This window comes from Brassica oleracea, chromosome C4, assembly GCF_000695525.1.
Source record: "Brassica oleracea var. oleracea cultivar TO1000 chromosome C4, BOL, whole genome shotgun sequence".
Classification (NCBI taxonomy): Eukaryota; Viridiplantae; Streptophyta; class Magnoliopsida; order Brassicales; family Brassicaceae; genus Brassica; species Brassica oleracea.
The window spans coordinates 48,792,253-48,803,624 of NC_027751.1; the positions used below are offsets into that span (position 1 = coordinate 48,792,253).

General features: G+C 42.4%; 3 protein-coding genes across 4 annotated transcripts; 2 read left to right on the forward strand and 1 right to left on the reverse strand.

Annotated features, from left to right (window-relative positions):
* On the forward strand, positions 1 to 7,082 carry LOC106336984 (probable mannan synthase 7). Of its 2 annotated transcripts, none has more exons than XM_013775990.1 (8): positions 1 to 144; positions 237 to 539; positions 607 to 705; positions 788 to 1,040; positions 5,787 to 5,897; positions 6,125 to 6,261; positions 6,335 to 6,843; positions 6,929 to 7,082. In XM_013775990.1, exons 1-8 carry the CDS (start codon positions 43 to 45, stop codon positions 7,080 to 7,082), a joined length of 1,668 nt encoding a protein of 555 aa, XP_013631444.1. In that variant the 5' UTR covers positions 1 to 42. The 2 variants fall into 2 exon arrangements, with proteins under 2 accessions (XP_013631444.1, XP_013631445.1); XM_013775991.1 differs by having other exon boundaries at positions 1 to 108.
* A 428-nt stretch (positions 7,083 to 7,510) lies between these two features.
* On the forward strand, positions 7,511 to 9,444 carry LOC106342207 (FAD-dependent urate hydroxylase). The gene is made up of 6 exons (XM_013781073.1): positions 7,511 to 7,755; positions 7,824 to 7,970; positions 8,088 to 8,153; positions 8,241 to 8,403; positions 8,479 to 8,707; positions 8,771 to 9,444. Exons 1-6 carry the CDS (start codon positions 7,547 to 7,549, stop codon positions 9,292 to 9,294), a joined length of 1,338 nt encoding a protein of 445 aa, XP_013636527.1. The 5' UTR covers positions 7,511 to 7,546; the 3' UTR covers positions 9,295 to 9,444.
* LOC106342208 (putative dual specificity protein phosphatase DSP8) lies at positions 9,396 to 11,365 on the reverse strand. Its single transcript, XM_013781074.1, has 6 exons — positions 10,855 to 11,365; positions 10,611 to 10,733; positions 10,425 to 10,518; positions 10,256 to 10,338; positions 10,084 to 10,173; positions 9,396 to 10,017 (listed from the first exon to the last, which is right to left on the reverse strand). Exons 1-6 carry the CDS (start codon positions 11,077 to 11,079, stop codon positions 9,631 to 9,633), a joined length of 1,002 nt encoding a protein of 333 aa, XP_013636528.1. The 5' UTR covers positions 11,080 to 11,365; the 3' UTR covers positions 9,396 to 9,630.
* Positions 11,366 to 11,372: the final 7 nt, after the last annotated feature.

Here is an 11,372-nt window from a genome sequence, read left to right on the forward strand (position 1 = left end):
GGCAAGCTGCCATTTGTTGGGAGCAGGACAGGAGATTGTTCAATGTCTCCTCTTACAAGCTTCCACCGTATTGCTCACGACACATTCTCCTCCTTCCTCCTCTCACTGGTACACTCTCTCTCTCTCTCTAACTCTATGACAAATGTTGCATCATGCTTGTTATCTACGATGGCTTTTGATTTATTTTCCTTTATTTTAGTCTTGGTTTCTTCAATCAAACATTTTTCTCTTGAAAGGACGGATCTTTCTTACTGGGTTCAGAAGATGTCGTTAATAACCGGATCAGCCTCTGGTGGGAGCAAGCGAGAGCTATAGTAGTTGTGCCCTTCTTCAAATTCCTGGTGGCTCTATGCTTGATCATGTCTGTGATGTACTTCGTTGAGGTCATGTACATGGGGATTGTGGTAGCGTATGTCAAGTTATTCAAGAGAAAACCAGAGAAAGTTTACAAATGGGAAGCTATGGAGAATGATGCTGAATGTGGCAGTAAAAGCTTCCCTATGGTTCTGGTGCAAATACCTATGTACAATGAAAAAGAGGTAACAATCTGATCATACTATTCTAATTTGGTATGTAAGTTACACTCATTTGGTCGAGTTTCTGTAGGTTTGTGAGCAATCAATTGCAGCTGCTTGCAGAATCTCATGGCCATCTAATCGTATAATAATTCAAGTGCTTGATGACTCCACTGATCCAGCCAGTAAGGTACTTAGACCTATGAATATGTTGAGTTAAAGTGAGTTTCTTAACATGTTTTTGGTATGTGGCATATCATGGAAGGAAACAGGAACTGGTGAGAAGGGAATGTGAGAGATGGTCAAGACAAGGCGTCAACATAACTTTTGAGATAAGAGATAACAGGAACGGATACAAAGCTGGCGCGTTGAGAGAAGGAATGAAGCATAGCTATGTGAAGCAGTGTGACTACATTGCTATCTTTGATGCTGATTTCCAGCCTGAACCCGACTTCCTCCACCGTACTGTTCCTTTCTTGATCCACAATCCCAAGTTAGCACTTGTTCAAGGCCGGTGGGAGTTTGGTAACATTCCTTATATAGAACTCAAGAACCCAAGAATAAGAAACACTATTTCTTATTAATCACTTCAATGCTTTAGAAAATCAACTCAAAACTAAAGCTCAAACTCACAACTCATAGCATTAAGTCATTGCTCGACATTGCTTATATAGAGACATTATATTTCCTATTCCTAATAGTAATACACACACATATCTAATGATCCTTATCTCTTTAAGATCATAATCTAACTAGGAATAGGTTGTTTGACTTTCAAGCTTTCTTCAAGCTTATCTCAACATTCTCCCCTTTAAGCTTGAACACTTCTTCACTCATATCTTCAACTCCAATAAGAATTCTCATCTCCTTGAATTTGATTCTCCCAAGCGACTTGGTTAGTATGTCGGCTCTTTGTTCACTCCCGGGTACATGATCTACTTCAACTTGTTCTTTCTCAACACATTCTCTAATAAAATGAAATCTTCTATGAATGTGCTTGCTTCGACCGTGAAATACAGGGTTTTTAGTAAGTGCTATTGCAGACTTATTATCCACCCGTATTATCACTTTCTTGCAGGCTTCGGCCATGATCACACTAAGCAGTTCTTGTAACCATATCGCCTGTTTGGCCGCTCCGTAGCAGCCATGAATTCTGCCTCGCAAGAAGATAGAACAACGATCTCTTGTTTCTGAGAACACCATGTTATTGGGCTCTCATCAAAGTAAAACACATGACCGGCTGTGCTTCTACCATCATCGATATCGACATTGTGGGAACTGTCGCTATAACCTATCAGCTCGAGCTTTGTTGATCGCGGGAACATGAGACCAAGTGAACTCGTACCACGAAGGTACCTTAGTACCTGCTTCAGAGCCGCACCATGACATTCCTTTGGCTCCTGCATATATCTGCTGAGGACTCCTACGCTGAATGAGAGATCCGGTCTTGTATGTAGAAGGTAACAAAGGCACCCAATACTTCTACGATACTCTGTTTCATTAATACCTACTTCTCGTGGTGCCTTAGACAAGCTAACATTTATGTCCATTGGTATATGAGACAGATTACACGCGTGCATGCCAGCTTCTTCGAGGATCTTCTGCGCATACCTATCTTGCATAAGTACAATGCCTTTTTCATGTTGATGAACCTCGATGCCGAGATAGTATGCCAGCTTTCCTAGATCGCTCATCTCAAACTTGGTGCTCATATCTCGTTTGAACTCGACAATAGCATTCAGAGCGGTACCAGTCAGTAGTAGATCATCTACATAAACGCATACGATTAGTAGGCCACTCTTATCTTCTCGTTTGTATAGCGAAGGTTCCTTTGCGCATCGTTTAAAGCCGAGGCCTCTCAGAATCTCGTTAAGTTTAACATTCCACGCTCGTGGAGCCTGCCGTAAACCATAAAGAGCTTTCCTAAGCTTGTATACTTTATCTGCCTCCCCTTTGATCTCAAAGCCTTTGGGTTGTGTAACATAGACTTCCTCCTTCAATACTCCGTGCAAGAAAGCCGTTTTTACATCAAGATGATGTATCTCCCAGCCTTTCGCCGCTGCAATTTCTATCACCAACCTAATAGTTTCAATCCTAGTCACACGCGCAAAAACTTCATCATAGTCAACCCCGTGTCTTTGGGTGTACCCTTTAGCCACTAACCGTGCTTTGTACTTATTAATGCTTCCATCAGCGTTTCTCTTGATCTTAAAGACCCACTTCAAACCTATAGGCTTAAAGCCTTTAGGTAATTCCACGAGAACCCACATATTGTTCTTTTCTATAGAAGAGATCTCCTCCTTGCACGCATCAGTCCACACCTTCATCTCCTTTGCCTCATTGAAATCCCATGGTTCGTTGTTGATTGCCATCAGTAGTCTCTCACACTCTATTTCAGCGAGAAGCATGTAATCATCCAAGTAGGATGGTTTTGTGCTGACATGGCTCGACCTTCGAAGTTGTGGCTCAGCTTCATCATCTCCTTCTTCATCGTCTGTTATCTCATAAGTAGCTCCTTCATCGTTTGTATCATTGTTCCCATTCTCCTCATTATTGCCTATCGCTTGAGCTTCAGAGTGGTTCTCGACTCCTCTAGGATCAAAGACAAATGATCCTCCACTGTTATCTTCTTCCTTTCCCGTTAAGTTCCAGTTCCACTCCTTTTCTTCATCAAATATTACGTCTCGGCTCACTACGATCTTCATACTTATAGGATCAATAAGACGATATGCCTTAAACCCTGGTTCCGTACCCAAGTGTACCAAAGTTCCTAACCTATCATCGAGTTTCTTCCTCCCTGCTGCTTCAGTTCTTGCGTAACAGACGCAACCAAAAACTCTAATATGGCTGATGTTCGGTTTTCGCGAACGCAACGCTTCATAGGGGGTCTTCTCTTCCAGGGATCGTGTCGCTATTCTGTTAATCAAGTAGGTGGAATGTCTCACTGCCTCTCCCCACATGAGATTGGGCACACTCAAGTGCTTCAAGATACTCCTTGTCATCTCTAGTAGGGTACGGTTACGACGCTCGACAACCCCGTTCTGCTGCGGCAAGTACGGAGCCGTTAAATGCCTGCTGATTCTGTTCTTGTCGTAAAACAGTTTGAATTCATGAGACATAAACTCACCTCCCCTGTCTGTTCTCAGAGTTTTCACTAAGGTTCTCGTTTCTTGTTCGACAAGGTTTTTGAAGATTTTGAATTTTTCAAAAGCTTTACTCTTCTCTCTTAATAACACTGTCCACATGTACCGAGAGTAATCATCGATCAGAACGAACACATACCGCTTGTTCCCTGGCGTAGAAGGCGTGATAGGACCGCAAAGATCCCTGTGAACTAGTTCAAGAGGATACTTAGCCCGATAAGAGGTTAAACGGGGGAATGACTGTCTTGTTTGTTTCCCTAGCAAGCAGGAAACACACGCCTCTTTTCCGATCACGATACTAGGTATGCCGTTGACTATTTCTCTGTTGATCATCAGCTTCATAGTCTCGGTGTTGACGTGCCCTAAACGAGCGTGCCACATCAAAGATTCAGTGAAAGCTTTTACTTGCAGACACTGGATGGCATCAGCTTGAAGAACGACTTTATAAAGTCTATTTCTCGATCTTGTGGTCTGAATCATCAGTTGGCCACTACGATCAAGTAATCTCAGAAAATTGTCCTTCATGTTGACCTCGCAGCCTGCTTAAGTGTCTTGCCCTAGACTCACAATGTTACTCTTTAAGCCTGGTACATAGTAAACATCATTAAGTATCTTCTTCTCGCCTCCTTCCATTCTGAATCGAATCGATCCTTTTCCTTTAATATCAATGCGTGAATCATCACCGAATCGAACTTTCCCCGTAATCCCTTCATCAAGATCTCTAAAGAAAGTACGATTGCCACTCATGTGATTACTTGCCCCATTGTCAAGGTACCATAAGTTTGTCATGTCTTGCTCTGTTTCGAACACTTTCGGATTGACCTTCTTTTCGTTAAGGTAGACGACTTCATGTACTATCAAGTTGTCGGCTTCCTCTGTGTCTTCATCTTTCTTCTCCACTGTTTCTTGGAGTTTCAGCAACCTATCGGGACAATCAACTGCATAATATCCAAGTTTATCGCATCTGAAGCAAGTAATGTGGGCCGTTCCTCTCTCTTGTGCTTGCTTATACGCGTCTCTTTGGCTCTGAAACGAGCCATTTCGACCTCGTCCTCAACCTCTCCATCCAAAACCACCACCTCGTCCTCTTCCTCTTCCACCTCCGGAGGAATTCTCTTGGTAAGAATCGGAATTGGCATACATCAACTTCGTTGGATCGTCATTGCTCTGTTCTTCGTCATCTTCGCGTATTCTTTCCTCATATGCTTTTAACCTTCCAACGATATCTCGAAGCTTGTGGTGTTTAGGTCTAACACCTGTTTGAGCGAAGCAACAATATGGATGTATATTTTCCTTGGCAAAGTTTTCAGGAATTTCTTGACAATTTTGGGCTCTTCGATGATCTCTCCAAGAGAAGCAGATTTAGACGTGATTTCGGATAACTTTCCGACGAAGGTGTCGATGGTATCTGATTTCTTCATCTTAAGTCTATCGAACTCTGCCATTAATGTTTTTAATCGTGCTTCTCTTACCCGCTCAGCTCCGACGTGCCGCGCCTTGATTGCTTCCCAAACTGCTCTCGCGGTATCAAGGTCTCCTACCTGGAGCGTTAGAGCCTCGGGTATGGATTGGAAAAGTAATGTGATTGCCAGATTGTTCTTCTCCTCGTGCTTGTTTCCAGGATCGATGGTTTCCCATACTTTATTGACCTTAAGAGCGATCTTCATACGCATCGCCCAGACGGTGTAGTTGGAAGAGGTTAGCATAGGAAATTTTATCGAGGATGGTCCGGTTTCCTTGGTGGGGTTGTCGACTTCTTCTTTCACGTCAGCCATTGTTAACTCTTCGAGGATTTTTTGAGCTCTGATACCAAATATAGAACTCAAGAATAAGAAATACTCTTTCTTATTAATCACTTCAATGCTTTAGAAAATCAACTCAAAACTAAAGCTCAAACTCACAACTCATAGCATTATGTCATTGCTCGACATTGCTTATATAGAGACATTATATTTCCTATTCCTAATAGTAAAACACACACATATCTAACGATCCTTATCTCTTTAAAATCATAATCTAACTAGGAATAGGTTGCTTGACTTTCAAGCTTTCTTCAAGCTTATCTCAACACCTTCCCTCATTTTGAAATTTTGATTTTGCTATAACATATCTCATGGCATCATCACAGTGAATGCGGATCAATGCATAATGACAAGACTGCAGGAGATGTCTCTAAGCTACCACTTCACAGTAGAGCAACAAGTTGGATCGTCAACATCTGCCTTCTTTGGTTTCAATGGTAAACTTTGGTATTGTCTTTTTGTTCACTTCTGTTTTTTTTAATACAATGAGGTTAATGAGGTTCGGCCGAAACCTGTAATCCCCTAGACCCGAAACTACAACATGTAATATTAGTTTTGTCCCAACGGTCACTCGAAGAGTCTTTTCCAGTTGAGCTAATGACCTTTGGTCAATTCACTTATGTTTCTTAACTAAGCTTTTCCTAATAGTCTATAACTGTTGTAGGAACGGCTGGTGTCTGGAGAATCACAGCACTGAATGAGTCTGGAGGATGGAATGACCAGACAACAGTTGAAGACCTGGACGTAGCTGTAAGAGCCACACTCAGAGGCTGGAAACTACTATATATAGATGATCTGAAGGTTATAGAAGATTCACTCTCTTTTCTTGGTCTTTATGCGGTTTGTTTGATCTTTTTGACTGTGTTATCTGTAGGTGAAAAGTGAGTTACCTTGTTCATTCAACGCCCTCCGTAGCCAGCAGCATAGATGGACTTGTGGACCTGCCAATCTATTCAGGAAAATGGCTGGACAAATAATAAGAAGTGAGAATGTTTCTCTATGGAAGAAGCTGTATATGTTGTACAGCTTCTTCTTTATGCGCAAGGTCGTGGCTCACATCCTCACCTTCTGCTTCTACTGTGTTATCTTGCCAGCAACTGTTCTGTTCCCAGAGGTTACAGTTCCTAAATGGGCTGCGTTTTATCTCCCTGCTTTGATCACTCTCTTTATCGCAATCGGTAAACCAAGATCAGTCTACCTGTTGGTGCTCTGGGTTCTGTTTGAGAATGCAATGTCCATGCTTAGAACAAAGGCTCTGGTCATGGGATTGTTTGAAACAGGAAGAGTACAAGAATGGGTTGTGACAGAGAAATTAGGTGATGGTCTCAAGACAAAGCTGATTGGGCAAGTACCTAATGAACATCAAGTCAGATTCAGAGATAGGTAAAGTAGTGGTTTCATATTGGATTTGGTTTGAGATTCACTTAACCTAGTGTAGGCTTAAACCGGATGTTATTATTTGTTGCAGGGTGCATTTGCTGGAGCTGTTGCTTGGAGTGTACCTGTTGTTCTGTGGATGCTACGATATCATATATGGGAAGAACACACTCTATCTCTATGTGTACCTTCTAATGCAGTCAACAGCCTTCTTCGTTGTTGGTTTTGGATTTGTGGGAAAGTAAGTTCCTGCTTCCTCCTAAGTTGTAGATAGATCAAAGAAGTCTCAATATGTTTCAAAAGTTTTTTATTTGATACCATATCGAGAACACCTTTTTTTTTTTGGGATGTCTATACAATTGTATTACCAACTGATTTTTTTGTAACACAATAAATCTCGAAAACTGACCAATACAAACTCATCTTGACTTGGACTTCACGTCTGAGGGAAACTTCATGCTTCTTGTACATCAACGAAACTATCAGCCATTAGATTCACATACATAAACCAAAGTGACGTAAGCAACGTGGTAATTGACCGAGTAAAAGGATGTGGAAGATTGTTTGTCACAGACTCACTTGACGCCATGATTGTTTTATTGTACACGTGGCTGCATGTACTACACATAACACTAAAGTCTGAAAAAATAATTGAATAAACATTATCTACTTGTCTTCACCTGGCAAAAAAATTACAAGCGAAGAGGCGATGGCAACGTCTCTTCTGCTTCCGACTTTTCCTCCCTCACCTCGCCAATCTTTAACCAGAAGCTACAGATGGTTTCCAGTTCGAACTGGATTAAAACCGGTTTGTTTAACAGCGACCAGAGCCCAAACAAGCGGTGGTGATGCAGAGGAGAGCGTAGTGATTGTCGGCGCCGGTATTGGCGGTCTCGCTACCGCCGTTTCTCTTCACCGGTGAGTTCACAAACTTGGTTCTTTGGATTTACTTCGAACTGAACCGGAGATCTTGGTTGATGGTTTAGTCTTGGAGTCCGGTCCGTGGTGCTGGAGCAAGCAGAGTCGCTTCGAACAGGAGGAACCTCGTTGACGCTGTTCAAGAACGGGTGGCGTGTTCTTGACGCTATCTCCGTCGGGCCTCAGCTCCGGACTCAGTTCCTAGAAATTGAAGGGTACAGTTTCTTTCTGAACGCTAATCATGTTGACAACTTGATATTATGTAAGGAGTCTATGTTCCAAAAGAAGTGAGATCTCTTGTTGGTTTTAGCTGAGTGTGTTGGTATGATCAGGATGGTAGTGAAGAATGGAGATGGAAGAGAGCTTCGTTCTTTCACATTTAAAGACGAAGATCAAAGGTAAACACTTCCTTAACTTGCTCACCAAGGTAGTTAAGAGTACGTGATTTGATTCATGTGAGTAACCAAAGCATGTTTTAAATATAGCCAAGAAGTCCGGGCGGTGGAGAGGAGAGTACTCTTGGAAACACTCGCTAGCCAACTGCCTCCAGAAACCATTAAGTTTTCTTCAAAACTGAAAACAATACAAACCAATGCCAATGGTGACACTCAACTTGAACTCGAAGACGGAAGCAAACTGCTTGCAAAGGTATTGTTCCTGAGTAGTACTATGACCAGAAACTATATGTTTTTGCTGATTTGGTTGATGTATGTCTTTTGACAGATTGTTATTGGTTGTGACGGTATCCGGTCTAAAGTAGCGACTTGGATGGGGTTCAGTGAGCCGAGATACGTTGGTCATTGTGCCTTCCGAGGACTTGGTTTCTATCCAGAAGGACAGCCATTTGAGAATAAAGTGAACTACATATACGGAAGAGGGCTTCGAGCTGGATATGTACCTGTCTCTTCTACAAAAGTCTACTGGTTCATCTGTTTCAACAGCCCATCTCTAGGTATACATTTCAAGATTAAACATAGCTTCTTAAGTACTATATCACAGTTCTTGAGATATGCAGGGCCGAAGATAACTGATCCAGCTATCCTCAAAAGACAAGCCAAAGAACTGGTTAGCACCTGGCCTAAAGATCTGCAAGACCTCATTGACCTAACACCTGATGAAACAATCAGCAGGACTCCTCTTGTAGACAGGTGGCTATGGCCTGGCGTTGCTCCTACAGCATCAAAAGGACGAGTGGTTCTTGTTGGAGATGCTTGGCACCCAATGACTCCAAATCTTGGTCAAGGTGCTTGTTGTGCCTTGGAAGATTCGGTTGTTCTTGCCAATAAACTTGCCGGTGCAATCAAGGGAGGGAGTGAATCAGTTGAAGAGGCAATGGAGTCATATGGGAGCGAGAGATGGTCTCGGGCGTTCCCGTTGACGGTACGCGCAAATCTAGTTGGAGCACTTCTGCAGTGGGACAATCCTCTTGTGTGTTCCGTTAGGGACAATGTTGTTATACCAAAGTTAGTGAGGCTTGGACCAATGCTGGAACACACAAACTTTGAGTGTGAGCCACTCTTTGGTTCTTCAAAAATCTGAACTCCTTGGGCATTGATGTGTCTGTATAGTGTGTACTGAGATCATAATTATTTTACTGTGAAGTCAACTTTTAGTTTAATCTTATCAATCTCAAGGTCACAAACTTAAACTTGGATATTTGAAAATAAGATTAATTCATGTATTTCATTACATTACCCAGACCACAAAACCAAGTCTTTTTTTTTGTTTGCAGAGTTTACAAACCTTTTTGTCTTCTATAATCTAATTTGACCCCTTATTATTTATATTCTTTTTTTACTGCGGGAGCACAGTGAAAAGGGCACATTCACTACACTCGCCAAGACTCTCACCTTCCATCATTTTTCATCATCATCATCAGTAGACAGAAATGTCGACGCTTATACCTCTCATGGAAAGATTTTTCCCAGAGAGCTTGTGATCCTCGCGCAAGCCCAGCCACATGCACGAGATCCTCGCCAAGGCAGCTTGTCCCACCACTTTCACCCTGTACACCATGCTCAGATCTGCAGCTGCTGCCCATAACTCGTTCCCAGCAGCAACATTCATTGACCTCCTTGAGTCATCATCATCATAGCCCTCTACATCCGAGTGGGTCACTACCACCACCGAGCCATCGTCAAACACAACCACATTCCCAGAACACATCTGCTTCGTACTTCTCGGGATCAAAGCTGAAGTTGCATCAGTTAAAGAACTTTGGGTGGTATTCAGCACCCTGACGTTGTAGTACTCAAGAACGGCCTGCAGACACAGGAATCAGACACTGAAGAAGAAGAACGGAACAAATAACGTGCCCATGTGGATTACCTTCCATTGGGTGGACGCTAGTTTCACCCTAGGCCTGATTGACCTCACGTAGGCATATGCTTCTTCAGGTGTCATGTCTTTGTGTTGCACCTACATTGCGAAGATATATAATCAGAGAGAGAAAAAAGATATCTTGAAGCAAACTGTTTATGGGATTAACTGCAACACGAACCAGGTAGCATAAGACGATAGTTGTGCTGCGGCCCCGCCCCGCCTTGCAGTGAACATAAGTCGTCTTCCCAAGCGAAGCATTTCCTTCAACGAGATCAAACAAGATCAAATGAGCACGCCTCTTCACGAATGTAGCAAAGAAAATAATAAAATGACAAGGGTACACTTACTATGGATAAAATCAACAGCTTGGCATATTGCTTCCATGGAAGGTGCATAACAATAATCTCTCGTGGCAATCACCAGGTGGTCAATGCAGTAAGACTTCCACAAGCGCAAGAAAATTAAACAAATGTTAGTAAATAACAAGAAACCAAAAGACAGAGTACTAGTAAATTTTTGGTACGATAACAGACTTTGTAGAGAGATGATGGAACCAAAGTTTCATAAGGCTCATTCAGGGTGATCACTCCACAAACACCAAGCTCCTTCAGCCGCGGGACATCAGATGGAAACGGAACAGCTCCCAGTAATATAAACTAGATAAACAAAACCAACAAAGAGACACTCATTAGCATAAGCCAAGTAACATACAAAGCATCCAACTTTCAATGAATCAAACACAAACCCAGCTCAAAAAAGACGATAACTTTTTTTTACCTGAGCAACCCTATCCCACCAATGAAACTCAGCCTCAACCTTATTCCTCACAACGTTGTAAATCAAAGTCGGATAGAACAACGCACGAGCGCCAACACCAACCAACGCCATCTTCGTCGTCAACACAACCACGTCTCCACTGCTCACCAACACCGCCTTATCTCCATCACCAACCTCCTCCTCTACCGATCTCTCCCCTTTCTCACTCACTTCTTCGATATACATATTCCGATCAAACACACAAACAAACACACAATCCAAAAACCTCCCAAACCCTAAAAAATCACCAGTCTTTTTTTTATATACACACGATTACAAACGAAAACCCTATAGCGTATTACACGATTCGCAGAGATGAAATCGAAATCTTGACAAATTCAAATTCTTCTGGGAATTCACCACCATGATCCGATCAGACGCCGGCGACGACGAGACGGAGATGAGCCGATCGAAGATTGTGATCAAACCCTAAGATCAAAGTTTCGAATTTGGGGATCGAATTTTTTTTTTTTTTTTTT